The sequence below is a fragment of the Marmota flaviventris genome, chromosome 1 (assembly GCF_047511675.1).
Source record: "Marmota flaviventris isolate mMarFla1 chromosome 1, mMarFla1.hap1, whole genome shotgun sequence".
NCBI lineage: Eukaryota > Metazoa > Chordata > Mammalia > Rodentia > Sciuridae > Marmota > Marmota flaviventris.
Genome location: NC_092498.1, coordinates 194527014 through 194543631, shown reverse-complemented (window position 1 = coordinate 194543631; position 16618 = coordinate 194527014). Strand labels below are relative to the sequence as shown.

The 16618-nt window shown below is 36.5% G+C and overlaps 1 protein-coding gene across 1 annotated transcript in view; it reads right to left on the bottom strand.

Moving 5' to 3' along the window:
* Positions 1 to 16618, bottom strand: part of Arpp21 (cAMP regulated phosphoprotein 21) — a 149077-nt gene that overhangs the window by 92969 nt on the left and 39490 nt on the right. Inside the window, exons 2-9 of the mRNA XM_027932514.2 lie at positions 13636 to 13812; positions 11775 to 11941; positions 10774 to 10815; positions 9902 to 9991; positions 5723 to 5867; positions 4252 to 4330; positions 3542 to 3601; positions 2670 to 2810 (exon numbers count right to left, since the gene is read on the bottom strand). Of these exons, the coding sequence (XP_027788315.2) occupies positions 2670 to 2810; positions 3542 to 3601; positions 4252 to 4330; positions 5723 to 5867; positions 9902 to 9991; positions 10774 to 10815; positions 11775 to 11903 (686 nt within the window). The 5' untranslated portion in view covers positions 11904 to 11941; positions 13636 to 13812. The remainder of the gene's footprint in view (positions 1 to 2669; positions 2811 to 3541; positions 3602 to 4251; positions 4331 to 5722; positions 5868 to 9901; positions 9992 to 10773; positions 10816 to 11774; positions 11942 to 13635; positions 13813 to 16618) is intronic.

Here is a 16618-nt window from a genome sequence, read left to right as displayed (position 1 = left end):
TGAAAAAAGCAACAACAAAAATCCCAAGACACCTGGGCCTTGGATAGCATGTTGTGAATGCTCCATTCCTATCTTCAATTCTACTTTCAATTCCATGGCAATAGAATTTTAAAATCCAACATACAAGTCTCTGCAAAATGCTATTTTCTCTTCACTAAAACCGCAAAAATGATTCAGGTCCTGAAAAATGTGACTTGTTACTACTTGATAAAGAACATTTAATTTATCCTCTTTTCTTATTAAGAGGTATCAATTATCCCTGAATCACCTCCACCATTACCCTTGTCCCCTAATAACCAATCAGATAAAAGATGATCAGAAGTATGGTCAGAATAAGAGTTGACAGTTACCGATTGAACAATGATAGGCTAGACTCTTCAGAAAATACTTGAAAGACCATGACACGTAGCCTTCTGTCTCTTTTGTTTAGGGATGATTTGACTCATAGAAGGGTGGGTAAAGATGGAAATGCAAGAGCAAGGAACTAGGCCAAGACTGAGCCCTGGCATTTCTGCTGGAGCTATCACATCTTCAAGACATTCTTTTCACTCTTCCTGAACTTATAAACATGTGGGATCTATTTTAAAATGGCCACTTAAAAAAAAAAAAAAAAAAGCAAACAAACAAAACATGCTGGCATTATTTTGGAAGTAAAAGGGGCTAATATTACAATGTTTGTTATTCAGATATTCAAAGTTTTAAAGGACAGATTATAACCTCTAGTGTTACTTGGAAACTTGCAGGAAATATTAGAGAAGAATTGGCTGATAAAAGTTTCCAAACTCATGAAAACAGTCTATAGATCCAATATGAGCAGTTGAAATGTGGTTAGCCTACAGGGAAAAGTAAGTTTTCAAAGTTTTAATTTTATTTAAATTTAATTAATTGAAATTGAAAAGTGAATAGCTACCATACTGAACAAAGCAGCTTTAGAGGTACTGAAGTTTAGCAAGAGTCTTTATACAAAGGCTTAATATTCTCAAAAACTATTCTACAAACATGTTTATATATATTCATGACTGTGATTACAAAGAGTGTATATTATAGATAAATCTATCCACCAGGTGAAACTGTATCAAACAATCTATTTAATCTGTAGACTTTTTCATGTTTCCTTAAGGCCTTATAGAGAAAGAGAAAGAAAAAAAAATTAAAAGGAGGTAGTTTTTTTTTTTTTCCAATCAGCACTTCCCTACATTATGGTATCTGAAAGCCATAGGAAAAACCAGAATGGAGAATAGAAAACATCAATAGCCATACAACAACAAAAACGAGCAGAAGTATTTGATGGAGTGGGAAGATGTGAAGGATTAAGAGATATAACCTTTAACTTCCACTACTGTTCAAAATACGAGGCACACGTGTCAACAACCAGATAGAGTGGAAAAACTGATTAATTTTAAAATGTGTTTTGCCAGTAAAATAGAATGTAACCCCAGGACTCAATAATTCTGAAGCTTTAAGAGCCCTTAAACATTATCCACTTCAAACAGTCCGGCATATATTAAAGTATTTTGAAGCCCAGAGAAGTGAAGTGCTCAGTGTCCCTGACATAATAGCCAAGTGTGGTCCCAGGTCTCCAAGTTTGCACTCTCCAGTGTGACTTTCCCTCTGCCTCTGCTGAGCACGGACTGATCCCTGAGTAGACAAAGAGCCTTATCTCTATCCCCACTTGTTCCAACCCCAGTGAACAGGAAAAAGAAAAAAAAAAAAAAAGAAAAAGAATATTTTAATCATGATACTCAGCTTGACACAAAAGCTCCCTTCACTAACATGGTATTCCTAAAGACCATGCAATATGCACAGCTTACCAAGCACAGTGTGGAAAAATGAATTAGAAAAGAGAATATTTTACATTGGACAGTTAAAGAGTTTAACATGACTCTTGTTATAGAAGTGGCTTGCTCTGTACTCAAAAGTTCTATGGGTCAAAGAGAGATAGCTCCAAGTTTCAAAGCAAATTAAAACTCATTATTATGCTTTTGATGACTCGGTGGGACAACAATAATCTACTAAGATGAAATCAAGTGATTATCTTAAGAAGAAAAAGCAAACTATCATCTTCATTTTAGAGATAAAACTTAGATATCACCGAGCTCGAAACTCTCATTTTGCAGGGGAAAAAAAAAAAAAAAAAAACTGAGATGGCAGATTTTAAATGACAAGTGCCAAGTCACACAACTGGTAGGTAGAATTGAAATTTAGAGACAGGATTTCTGTCTCCAGGTTCAGGGGGTTTTATTACTCTGGAAACCACGATAAGATAGATGTCAACAAATCAGAAAAGGGGAAATAGGACCATTACTCTGTACATGTCATGGTTTCTTAAAAGTCTTTTACTTTCAATTTGAGTTACATTTGAACATAAAATTTCCCATGGATTTGTATGTAATTTCAAGGAGTATTGATAGAAAGAAGAGAATTATGTTTCAAGAGCTATGTAAAAGATCAGGAAGTAAATTCACTTTATTGCCTGAATTTTACAAACTTTTCTTGGATCGCAGATCATCTTCTACAGATAAATGCCACACTACTACTGATAAGAGCAAAAGATAAAGAACACTGCACATTTTAAATGTCATGTACTTTGAATTTAATACTGTGCTCTTATAAATGAACCCATATGAGAAAAAAAGAAAATGCTAAATAAATACAGTGATGGGGCTTACATTCTGGTGCTGCTGGTCTTGTTGATAATGACAGATTTTCCTGTTTGATCCACATTATGATCCAATCCAAAGTAAGCTGCCACCCGATGGACAAGCATCCTCTGATACGATGACATCTGAGGGAACTTTTTATAATGATTACTGAAACAGAGTTACAAGAAAAAGCGAAATCAGCATTTTCATTTCTTGTCCACAGCACATTTTACAGGTAGACACACAAAACTCTTTCTCTTTCATCCAAACCACTAAGCCTTTTGCTTTCATTTTTGGCATTACTTAGTGTCCCCATTTCGAGGTAAGATTTCCACTTATTATAGACGTATTGATTAAGCTACAATATGTATTATTGTTTCATAGTTGCACATTTCTCCTGCCAAAGAGAACTTAATATCTGTTGGAAAGTGTTCTATTTTTGTCCATGATACCTTATCAACAGAGCCAGGCAGAGGACAAATGATATGACATAATACGTGACTGCAGATGCCTATCTGGAGATGTGTCATTACCCAGTTTACACTGAAAGCAGCACAATTATTTCCAGGCATAACTGACTGCAGCCAGCTGGAGCCCATTAAAAAACTATAATAAAAATGAAAAGGGTCGCTTCGTGGTACAGCTATTCTATGCTAATCGGTGGCCCCCTGTTTAATAGCCATTTTGTCAGGAATTTAACAAGCAGGAGCACGCATGGCCCAAGCAACAATCCCCATCAGCATACGACTGACTCCCAACTCCAATAACATCTCCATTTAACAAATCAAGAAACATATTAAGCAATGTTTTATGCCTAAATCTGTCCAAAATGAGTAATTTAATCCAAATATCAAACTAAGACCCATCATCTCATCAGCCAGCACTGCCATTTAACATACTTGTTGTCACCAATGAAATCAATAATTTCCTGCTCCATTTTCAAGAGTATCATCCTGTCCCTGCAAAAAAAAAAAGAAAACAAAATGTTAGAATTAAAGTTTTTATGTAATTTCCATATCTCAAGGACATAAATAGTTAATTAAATGCATGGAGAAGATTATTTAAATGAATGTGGTTACAAAACTACATCTCACTTTTCTTTAGAACATGCTGACCATTCACTTACATATTATTTCATTTTGCTCCAGATAATTTTTTCTCATTTATTAAATGTTTATGTTGGCATTCAAGCCATGAGGACCATAAAATATAACAAATAAAAAATGTTTTAAATTCACAGGAAACCGAAATAAAGTAAAGCCCAGATATTGGATTTAGATAGGTTTAAAACTGGATTGAAACCTAATTGGTTTATTTAATATCAATAATTTTATTCTCTATTTTTCCCTCTTCATCAGTTATTTCTTTGTGACCAGGAAAATAAAAGCTGATAAACTATCATTTATTCATTAAAGTAATGACCCAGGAGTTATAAATCTATCAATAATAAACATGCAAATTTGAAACAAGTAAAAAGAAATGCAGGAGATAGTTTAAGCCATCAGGAAAGGCATCTGCATTGTACAACTGTCTTAGAAATATCTGGATAAATAACTCTAACATTTTATTTGAACCTTCCAGTAATAAAGAGGCTTGTTTAATAATTTACCTGGAATTATTCTTTAGAGTGTTAATCAGAAACTCATGTAAGTCTATGCCTGTAGAATCCGTGTATTCTTGGCTGCAGTCTGAAACAAACAGAAGGGTGGAGTTGTAAGAAATGGCGGGAAGATGGGATAGAAAATATTCACCCAGCCCGCCTCCTTTCCCTCCAGCTCAGGTACATTCTAGATGAAGCTATTGTTATGAAAAAATATGCTGCATAGCTAGCAACCTGGCAGTGTGACATCAAAATGAAAATAAGGCTTGGGGATTGAAAAGATCTTGACTGTGGAAAGACCCAAATATGGAAGGGGAAGTGGGCACAGTCTGGTGTTGGGAGGGGTAGAGCCAACTATCACATGTTCACCCTGTGTTGCAAATCAGCCAGGCACAGCCTCCACATCACAGAAAATCCCAACCTCCAGAGAAGGCTCTAGAGCTTGAGATCTTACAGAACCCTTTGTCTCTTAGAAAGAAGGAGGTGAAGAAAAAAATGAAAGTTCTGTTACAAGACCTCCTAAATATTAATCAGTACAAAACACAGGCGGGCACTAAACATTCCCAAGTCTTTCAGCTCTCCTGATGCTAGATAAAACTTACTTTCCATAACCACTTTAAAAAGATGAGCTTTTTGACTCTTGTGTACACCTCGAGTTTTAGGCATAGAGCAGCAGAAACAAGTGTTATAAGCCAAAATGTTGTTTGATATTAGGAGTGGTTATCATTCCTCAGCAGATCACATGCCCAATTCTTTCTCAGTTATCTTTAAAAAGTCTACTGAAAGGTTATTTATGCGTGGCATTCTTCATTTCAACTAAACTTAGGTTTATTTTGTACAGTGATATGTATGGCAATATTCAAAAGGCTGTAGCTTTAGAAGGAATTACTTTTTGGGGTATTTTTTTTTGGGCGGGAGTGGGAAAGGTAGAATGTGTATTAAAGTAGCATGTGTATTTTTAAAAATGAAACATTGTGTGACAGTGTATGGGTGCAGAGACCAAAATCAGGTAAGATGTGAATCAGGTAATCCACGGACATACAGTTCTGTACTTGCTTGGGAGACTACCTCACTGACTGACAGAATCTGGTTGCCATTTGCCTTTTAAGATAAACATGAGGGTTAAGATAGAAAACTGGGTATCATTGCTGTTCACCACTCCAAGTTAACTGGTCTAATCAATCTGAATTTAAGAGCACATTTATATTTACTCCTTTGTACAGCTTGCAATTGAAAACAGGAGATTCACATGTGAATACAAAAAAATTATGTGATCCAAAAATATCCTAACTACACAGATGATAAGACTATGAACAGAAATGAAATCAAGTTCACATCTTTTACACGCACACATACGTACACATATAAAATCATATGCAGAGCCTGTCAGGTGGTGAATATGCATGTGCTCTCTAGAACAACTTCTAGAACTACATATGTGCCCAAATTGAGGAAATTAAGGAAACATTTTCACATTCACCTTTTGATAACATTCTGATCTTGGGTTTTTCAGAGGTTTTATCTTTGTTTTTATCCTTTTCTTTTTCTCTCTCAGAGTCATCTTTCCTAGATTTATCCTCCTCTTGCAGGCTGGGAAAACTGGAAAGCTGTAAATGAATTGATTCCTGTTGGGGAGAAAATATAATAATTTAGGGCCAGATTTAATAATCTCTGTCTGGTTTCCATTTTGCATAGAGGTTATTAAGTACAGAAAAATGAAAGCCAGGTGCAGACTTTTTTTTTTCTTAAATGGTAAAAATTAAACCTGTCAGAAAAATAATTGCCCTTTAAGGTGAATTGAACTTTAGAAGTCAAGGGGAGGTCATGAGAAACATCTAGTACTGAAACTTTGCCTCATGAATATTAACCTTAACTAAGTTAAATTCCTGTAGATCACAACTCTTATTTTTTCTACAGGCTTATTTTTAACTCCCTAGGAAAAATTCCTTCATCCATCAGCTTGCATCAGAGCCACTGTCATGTATTAAAAAAAAAAAAAAAAAAAGGTTTCCGTAGTTCTTTTGTAGCTCCTTATAAGGAGAAATTGGCACAAACATAGACAGACAGATTTTACGAATTGTTATTACAGATAGAACAGACATAAAGAAAGCCCTCAATAGCCAATTTATAATAAACTCCTACTTTACAATTTACAATACTCCTACTTTTAAATTTATAATTTACTCCTACTCTGATAAATCAAGCTTTATGACACCAGGCATCCCAGGTATGGATTATCATGATTGTTTATAAATGCCATCAATAAGTCATTATGATATATATTTACAAGAAGCATTGCCTTTTAGAAAATGTAGCCAGTAGAATTACATTTTTTCATAAATTGTATATAAATACTTAATTTTTTTTTTCATTTTAGTATCAACTAATCCTTTCCAAAATATAAATAGATTCTCTCGAACCCTCTCTTGCTTCATATAAAATTGACCCTTTACAGCTTGGGAGCTGGATCTTCTCTCTAGTATTTATTTTGTGCTGAAAAACAGGTCATTTTGCATTAATTCCCAAACACTAGTGGTTTGTCTGATAGTATGTTCACTGTTTTGAAGAAGAATGAGCCAGATCATGTTTATTAGTTTTTTAGAAAAAAGTTATGTCATAATTAAAATTATGACAAAGCAGCCAACACCAAGCCCATTTGTTCTTATGTAAGAGATCACATGGTGGGAAGCTTTCTTCCCAGGAGTGACATTAAAATTTATGATGTAGGGGGAAAATGTATTCCCAGTGACTAATAGTGTCTCTCATGGAAAAGCAAGCTAATGCTCACTTTACATGTGACTAAATCGATGCCGGCACCTCCTCAAACTGTGACCAATCTGGTATTCATAATGGTTCTTGGCAAATCTGGCTAACCTAACAGGCATAAAACAAAAGTCCTCTGAAGCCAAATCTCTTTTGTTGGGAGGGGTTCCATTGTGAACACCTGGCTAGAACAAAGTCACCATGCTTGGAAAAACAAACAAACAAAAAACGTAGAGGAGGAAATAAAACATGCTCTCCTGATAAATATTTATCTCATCTGTTTTTTTTTTTTTTCTTTGATTGCCACATGTTTATCCTGGGGAATTGGATGTACATGAAATATGTAAAATGAAATGTAATTTGATTATAGTACCTTTCACAACACCATTTTGGGAAAAAATGTCTTAATTGACAAAGGTTCAAGCACACTACAGGGTAATGATTTGCTTCTACTTGTTCAGGCAAACACTGGGACACTTCTGGCTAAGGCATGACTGCGGGCTGTGACGGGGAAGAATCGATTTGCCAGTTGATTAAGCGGGGGAAACTGTGGATTGGGCACCCTGATTATGAAAATGGTCTCATTACTTCTTCAAAACCAACTGAAACATTTAGCCTCTGTAAGCTTGAATCTACAATCAAAGAGGCTTGGAAATACAATTTAAATGCAAGAGCAGAGGCACAGAAAAACTTTCACTACAAAAAAAAATATGTACAAACTGATACCATGTGTTGACAAATACTACACTCAGAAAAAAAACTACTTTTCTATACATAAATACGCATTATGGTGTTGAAAGAACACACAAAAGTGCTTTAGAGTTGGTAAAAAACAATCTGTTATTTTTTAATATTTTTATTGATATACTCAATAATAAAATACAAGTGTTAATAAATACATTGGTACAGGATAAGTTTATATCCAACAACAGTAAAAGAATGATTCAAGTTGCAGTAATACACTGATAGGTAAATAGTATAACATTAGAAAAGCAAACTTCCTTTAACTTAAGGACAGACTGAACCATCAGGTATGGGTCTGAGATCAAGTAATACAGGTAGCAAGAGAGTCTTTTCCACACAGGAAAATGAAGGCAGTTTTCCAAATACTGTGAATATACAAACATTGGGGAAGCGATACAATCCATATACTGTATACTTCTGCCACTGTTCTCTGGGTTCAGTCCACACATTTTGCTAGTGCCGGTGAGATCTAATGAAGGCATTGCATATAAACTCAAAGATCTGCTTCTTTAGTCTCTAAAAAGGTAGCAGGGCCACTTGCTTATGTGTGTGTCTGGGTATTTTCTATCAGCCCCCTGTTCCCACCACTCCCAGCTAGTTAAAGAAAAGCTTGCAGGCTCTAATTCTCTCCTACAAGCTACTCTTTGTTTTCTGAGCTTGGAACCAGCAGGAACAAAGCACCGTTTGCATCTGATTTCTCTGCACCAATCATACGGAGAAACTAGATTTAGGTCCAGGTTGGACACTATGATACAGATGATGTCTTAAAAAAAATGTCTTCCTGTGCTTTGTCCAATGGGACTAAAAGCAGATTGAGTCTATAGAGGCTGTCCTCCTCTGCCTGGCACTAGGAGTGGGAGACAACTGGAGCATTACTTCTGCTAGGGTCTGTCATTCCGCAGAGTTAACACATGTCATGTGCAGTACATTATAAGCCATCAATCAACATTTAATAATACAAGCCATGATATTCACATTGTTCCCCCCTTTCAAATCTCCATTAAAAATAGAAGCACAAATAAAATGCTGAAGAAAAGCCACACATTTCTCAGAGCCCAAGTTAAATAAAGCAGATGTAGGAAACATAGTAATGGCCACTGAATGATAGCCTGTTCATGCCTTGTGACATGAGTGGCAGGTTAAGAAAATGAGGCTAGAAAAAAAAAAAAAAACTCTTAGGACAAAAGTCTATAAGGAATTTATTTTTGGTCCTTTTAAAGAAAGTGCTCTCAATGCTCTCTATGTCCATGAAGAGAATTTAGAGTATTTCAATTAAAATGAAGAGAGAAAAGCAAAACAAAACCAAACAAAAATAATGACATCTTAATCAATTTTCCCTCCCCTGGGCTCAGATAAATCATTTTAACTTTTGTCCTGACTGCTCTCAGCCTCTTAAAAAATAAGCAAAATTTCAGCAGCAAGACTATTTTTATAAAAGCTAATGTGCTGCCTAAAGGCAAACAAAAATAAATATGATGTGAACTTTTTCATTTTGTCATACAAGAGTTTTGTTGAAATTTAAATTTTTGGAGCCAAATAATCTTGCCGTAAGGAGCAAAACTAAAGGTAAGGAGATGCATCGAAATATTAATAATGTTAACTTAAATTCACCATCAGCTCAGATTCGTTTCTGGATAATTTTTGCAGTATTGAGCAATCTCCACCAAAGCCTGTAAAGTATGTCTTCAAAGTTCAATGCACCTTAGTCATTATTTCACAAGTGTCATACGAGCCAACGGTTGTGTTTCTTATAGGCAAGTGCTTTTTGGGGAGATGAGAGGTAAGACATCTCCAACAAGGAAGGAGACAGGGTACTTAGGGCTATATTTGGTTCAGCCTTATCAAGAGAGAGCCTTGGAGGAAATTCAGCACTACTGTGCTTACTTTTTTTATTTAAGTTTTAATCTAAATTCTTTTGAATTCCTTTCCATTTGCAGTTTTCAGAGAGTCTGGAAAAAAACAAACGTAATACTCTGTGATAAGCTTTTAAACTATTTTAAAATGTCTCATAAACAGGTGTTGAAGCAAGAAAAGTATTTCTTTCTTCAGGTGTACTCTTCTCCCCCAAAAAACTGTTTAATGCCAAATTCATCATCATGCACACAGAGACAGGTCTAGCTCATGCAATTCAAGATAGTGACAGGGATTATACCTGATCCTGAAGGCTTTCAGCTCCTGGTCTGGCTGTTGACTCCTCACAGACGGCTAGACTTCGAGTCAGTTTACCTTTTCCTGCTCCTGACTGGGGGATGGGGAGAGCGGGAAGAAAGGGAGAGAAGGAGAAATAAAGAAAACAAACAGAAAGCATGCTCAGGCTGTCAAATCATCTCTAGGTCCACATGACATTTCCAAAATTTTAAAAAGCAAGTTCTAAGTCTGTTGCTCAATACTGTCTACACCTGGGCAAAGCATCAGACCTCTCTGTTGATGGGGATGGAGATAGAGGAGAAGATGAGTGGATGTATGCAAGGAACAATTTTAGCCAACTGGGCCCATTACTTTGGAAACACATGAAGAATGAATTGCTGCCATGTCATACAAATATTAAGAGAAAAATAGCTGACAAAATCAACTTCCACTAAAATTATGCTCAGAGGGATTTGACTGAGAAGATGATTAAATGATAAAGTGTACTAAATAGCAGTACCTATTTATTTTAAGGCAGAAATCAGTTGGTGAGACTAAATCATCTACCCCAAATTTTATTTAAGATAAAAATAAAACAAAAGACTATGTGTTTTATAAAGCACCATGAAATCTCCAAGTGTGAAAATGGATCAAATGTATATATCTGCAGTTATCCAAACTCTAAATGCTGGAACTGGAAAAAAAAAAAAAAAGCATACAGAGCAGGAAAGAAAGAGACCTGTGAACATGATCCCATTAAAAGCACACAGCACCGACCCTTCTGCGACCCACCACATCTGCACACAACTGCCTTGAGTTGTTGGCAAATCCTTTATCCCCAATGTGAAATATACAACATCCACGCTACGGCTCTACCGAGAATCTCAAGAACCCTACCTTGGATTTTCTTCTCTCTTGATTCTGAGCTGCCAGCCGCCTCTGTGTGTTAGAAACAAAATGAAATAAAAAAGAAAAAGAACAGTGAACAGACAAGCAAGAGAGAGAGAGAGAAAGAGAATGATAAAGTGGAAAAGAAAAGGCATCACTACCAAATAGTAGAGAAATTAACAATACTGACCAGGCATTCCAATTACCAGGGAGAACCCCTGCCCTAGCTCCCAGCTTCCCCCAAAGTGTTAACTTTCAGTTATCTCTCTTTTCAGAAAAAAAAAAAAAAAATACAAGAGAGGAGAAAAGCTAGCCTTGATGTTTTTTGACCATTTTGTGATCTCAGACTTTACCAACTACTGGTACATAAAGAGTTAACACTTTCAAAGTTTAGTTCAAAGGAAATTGATACTTACACACCATTTCTAAGTACCCTTTGTATTCCCTCTACCAAATCTCTTTCCCCTATAAATCTTAGTATATTTAATTATAACACTTGTCCACTTCCTTCACTCACTGCCAGTCTTATACTTCCCCTATAGTGTTCTGACTCTGTTTGATAAAAAGATTTAAACCTTAACATGCCCATGAAAGGTCACCAGAGCTATGTCTTTGACTTTTCTCAGTCAGCTGTGCATCAAATCTTCATATTTCCATAGAATTGCAAGCCCATTTTTAAAACTCAGCCCAAAGGTGCCTCTGGAGAGGCCCTGCAGGTATCGCTCAAAGTGGTCTAGCAACTGGTCCTGGGATGATGTGTGCAAATTCGATAATTAAATATGTTCCTTAGATACTTTTCGTTTCAAAAGACATTTTAGAGTATAGTTCAATCAAGAAAAAAAAATATTCATAATTGGGAAAGGAGAGGATTAGCATTAAATATTTCCTAACCATTTAACTTGTCAAACTCTTTTTAAAAAAGAAGAAACACATCTTCAAAGTATTTTAGAAAAGAAGGAAGAGAAAAAAGCACACAGTGGTATGAGAATCGGGGGTCTATCCAGGCTTACCTGCAATTCCAATTTCTCTTCTTCATCCAGACTTTCTGATTTCACTATGCCATTCTCTGGAGCGGCTGTCTCCTGCTCAGTCCTCCCTTCCTCCACTATCGCCTGGTTCAGGTCTCCTTGCTCAGACATTCTCCCAGATGCAAATTAAAATAACAAGGTTTGATGCCCTAGGAGGTTAAGATATCAGAAAACATCATCAGTGCTGCTAAAGTTTTGACTCTAATTGTTGACATATTTCTTTTCTCCCTTTGTATTCAAATTCATATGAACAACTCAGGCATCCCCATCAATTTTATATGAAAAAGAGGATAAAAAGAGATGAAATCAAGTACCCAATGCATACATAAGAGGCAGATGCGGTCACCCCATCCACACCCTTCTGCACACACGCAAGCACACTTGTGATATACCTTGCCATCAAAACAGATCCACTAAGCTTAGATGAAGACACATTAACTCCCACACAACTCCCAGTGCCCATGCCCTGCTACAAAGTGGAGGAAGAAAATGAGAATAGTTCTCTAACTCTTGAATAGCTGAACTTCAACTTCTGGGTCAAGAGGTGGGAATGATGTTCTGTAGCATCTCTACAATGACTCCAAGATCATTTTCAAGTTTCAACCACAGACACAACTTACCTAGTACAAAGAATATAGTATATTCAACAAGGGGCAAAAATCAACTGAAGAGGTAATAATTCAGTATAAATATGGGATCCAATTTTGGCAATAAACCTTTTAGGGTCAATATTTCCAGCCTTCAAACTGACAGCTACATTATTAAAAGCATAAGCCCTCTCCCAGGCTCCTGTCAGTTGCTGGTGCTGCAAGATCCTGCAGAGGAAGTCTGGCAGGCAGCTCTAATGAAGCTATCTCGACTCAACTCCGCTACTCCAGGCTCACAAGAGTCTAGTATACAGACACTGGAAATGGCTTTTCAAAGTTAAAGCCTGTTATTATTTTTTTTCCTCCCTACCTCCATAAAATCTCTGACACTTCCCCTTCTGATGTGCTGTCAGAGGAGGCTCATGAATAATTTAGCACTTACTTCCTCCTTATTTTTTTAAGCAATGAGAAAGGAAAAGAAAAGAAGGAAGGATGTAGGAAAAGAGGAAGGAAAAGTGAAGAGAGAGAAAGAGGCTATAACTGAGAAAGTTATTTTTTCTCATAAAAATTCCCAAGTAATGACTGTTCAGTGATAATTACTATTGGATGTTTCTTGGAGAGTGTTTAATTACCATTTACTAATTCAATGATTTCATTTCCAACTGGAAATAGGAAGCATAAGAAAAATCTATACCACAGCAATTTCTATTGCAAATTTGCTAAAATCTATCATGACAGAACAGATGGGATGTAATGATCTTTAAAATACACAGGCTCATTTTGGCAAAGGATTGTGGGAATGTAAAAGGAATAGTTTTCCTAAAGGACAGTGTTTTGAAGTCTTTAAGTGACTAATGATCAATGCTTTCAAGTTTGGGAAGGTTTTAGGATCCGGTGCATTCTGACAGATTTCTCATATCCTACTGGCACTCAGTATGTGTGGTTAACAAATTAAAAGTTCTGTTTCCCACTAGCAAACAGCTTGTTTCTCAGTGTATTGAGTAGGGGGGAGGAGAAAGAACTTTGGTTGCCTTAACTCATTTATCAGAACATTTCAGTAAAAAAGCAGATCATGACCAGATGTAAAATGGAGTGAACAAACTGAGCTCTAGTTTTCCAAACTGCAAGCCAAACAAGCCTCTGATATGGATCCCCGTCTACCTTGGTTACAGTCAGTGAAATGTTCCACACGAACAGGCACATTGGTGTCATAATAGTAAAATACAGATGAGGTGACAGTCAGAGAGGACCTTTACCTTTCACGCAGAATTCCTGCTGTAGGTCTTGGTGACTTACTAGCGGCTTCTGTCGTTCTACACCGGGAAAATCCACACAAGTAATCAGAGGCAACTGGCGTCCCATGTCCCCATTAACAGTTCAGAATGCCCATCTCCATGCGGTTCCCTTACACAGTTTGACGCATCATCGTCAACCTGAAAAAAGACGAAAAGTAAATAATAATAACTGCAATAATCATGGTAGGGTGAAGGACAAAATAAATAAGACTGGTTTTCTAACACTAATGACCAGCTTCCAGCAAATCACGTTCACAGCTTGATCCAGCTCCACCTGTCTCAAGCTGCCTGCTTCTTCTCTAATGAAGGCTACAGCCGGCTGTTCAAGTCAGAGCGGCACCCACGCAAGGAGCTAAAATTAACAATTGCATTATGCACTGAAGATTACTCACTTCAATTTTAACCTTTTTTAGTGAAATCTCGCACTTTGTGTTAAAAAAAAATAAAAAAAAACAAGCTTGTGTGTTTGCCTCAATGAGAACCCAAATCACCTATGAGCAACAGCCTTGCCTCCTTTTTTAACCCAAGTCTTTGTCTTAATTATAAATTAATATGATATACTTTAATTCTGTTTCTGTGACTCTTTGTGAAAGTTACCTTAGTGAAGCAAATTTAAAGTTTCTGATTTAATGAAGCGTTGTCTATAAAGTTTGTTGTTGTTGTTTTTTAAAGTTAGGAAATAAAGAAAACTTTCCTAATGGGCATGGCTAAGAGAGCTCTTTTTACTCCACCTACAGTTCGAGAAGAATTCCTGATATCCCTGTTGCGTGGTGAAGAGTCTATCCACACCCCTCCCTCCCCATTAGGATTGCTCTACCAGCTGGGCATTCTGTTTGACAGCGAAGAAACACTGTCAGAAGGATTCAAAGATTTGCAAACTCCAAATCTGTTGAAAACAATACATGCTATAATGTGCACTTTCTTTTGCTCACAACTCCTACAGGAGCAACAGCAAAGACAGCTTGAATGCAAACATAGAAATGGGCTCCTAATAATGTTTGCCAAAACCAAGCCCTATCTCTTTCCTCTTGCTGTAAAACTACTTGTACACACCTGCTAACTGACAACAGCAGGCACACCTCTTCCAACTTATGCCCGTCTGTGAAAACCCTAACTGCCCCCCTTGCCATCCACCCTCCACCAGTTTAAATGAGCATGGCTGGTTCCTCACAGGACTTCACTGTGACTGTTCTAACAACACTCTGGGTTATGAAGCCAATTATTGTGCAAGAAGAAAACAACTGTTGAAAATACAATCACTTATAAAGGCAATAATTTCTGGATTTATTTATGCTTTATCAAGATGGGTAATTTGTCTTTAAAACATGCATCTTTTGTTCTTGGATATCATATAGCTATTGAAAGATAAGCAAACATGCAGTTAGAACAAAATGGATTGCTAGTCATCAGTAATTTGAATGTTTCAATTTTGACCAGCTGAATACTATAACTGACACTCAATATTAAATAGAAGTCACCGTGTCTTAAAATCAGGATCTATTAACTAACACACCCATCACCTAATTTTTCTTAGAAGACACATCAGCAATCAGTGGAATTACCAAATGCTTTTTGGATTCTGTTTTCCTTTTCCCAAGTCGAATGAAGTTATCAACAGTCATCGCCAACCCCTTTGCCTTCTCTTTCTGACTGTCATATTTGTACAGTGGCATTTAATCCAGCAGGTGAAGGGCAATGCAGTTTGAAATCTGAGCCTTAGATACATGATTCGAGCTTCAGTAGGAGGATGTAAGATATAATTCTCTCCACAAAGAAAGAACAAACTGATATTCACATAACTAACTCCAAGCGCTAACAGACTGGGTATATATGTGTGCGTAATTACCAGAACAGGGTTTTGAAATAGCACTGAGCTCTAAAGTCAGCGAGGTATTATTCTTGCATGCCTGAATCATAAAGTCATCATCTACCGAGATAAAAGAGAATATGGGCATATGGGAGTGAGCAGAGAGGAACATATGGATCACAAATATTTTTGTAACTGATTAAAATTGTTCTCTTTGCTAAGAAAGCAGTGCCAGGAAACCAGCCCTACTCCTGCATTCTGTTCCCCAAACTAGCCCCACCCTTCCACAGCCATTTAATCTCCATTTGTTCCACGTTCTCTCATTTGCACAAAGGACCCGAACTATATTTAATAAATATGTTTCTGCAACATTTTGTTAATAGATACTCTGACCAAATTTTAATTTTTAGAGTTGGAAGGATGGAAAGGGGAGGAGCTGATATACAAATAAATACACAAAATAAAAGTTAGTGTAGTTCTCATCAATATCAATGTAATTTTAACCATAATTTGGGGGTTATTATTTGATAGAGGCCAAAAACGGTCCATAGGAAATTGATCAAAAATGCTAGTTGCTATTTACAATGAAGACAATAATTCCATATTATATTTATGCTGTTTTTATTTCCTTAGCTTGCTTTAGATTTGAAGATCACAACAATTAGGATTGTGGGGATAAGATAAAGAGGGAAAGAGGAGGAAGACCCAGTACAAAGCACCAAATATTCTGTCTGTACCACCAACAAACTGTGTCCTACTTTCGTGCATGTATCATATGTTAATCAGTGTGCTGCCGCGTAGGCAAAGCAAGATCAGGATTTGATTCAAATTCCAGCAGGGATTTAGTTCTCAGGGTGTATCTAAACCGGAAATTTAGGCTGAATTCTATTTGCAAGTTGTGAGAGTCAATTCATTAGTTACTTTCTACACAGTACTTACATTAAAACTTAACCCAGAGATGACTAATCTCATCCCAGATCAGAATAGATACTTTATAACAAAACCACACAGTCATATCTACTTATATGGACAATTGAAATGTTTCTCTTATAGTTATATTTTCATCTTTTTTTAGCAGGTCACAGTTATACAAATGAAAACCACTTGCATATCACAGTTACAGTAGACAGTTTTCAA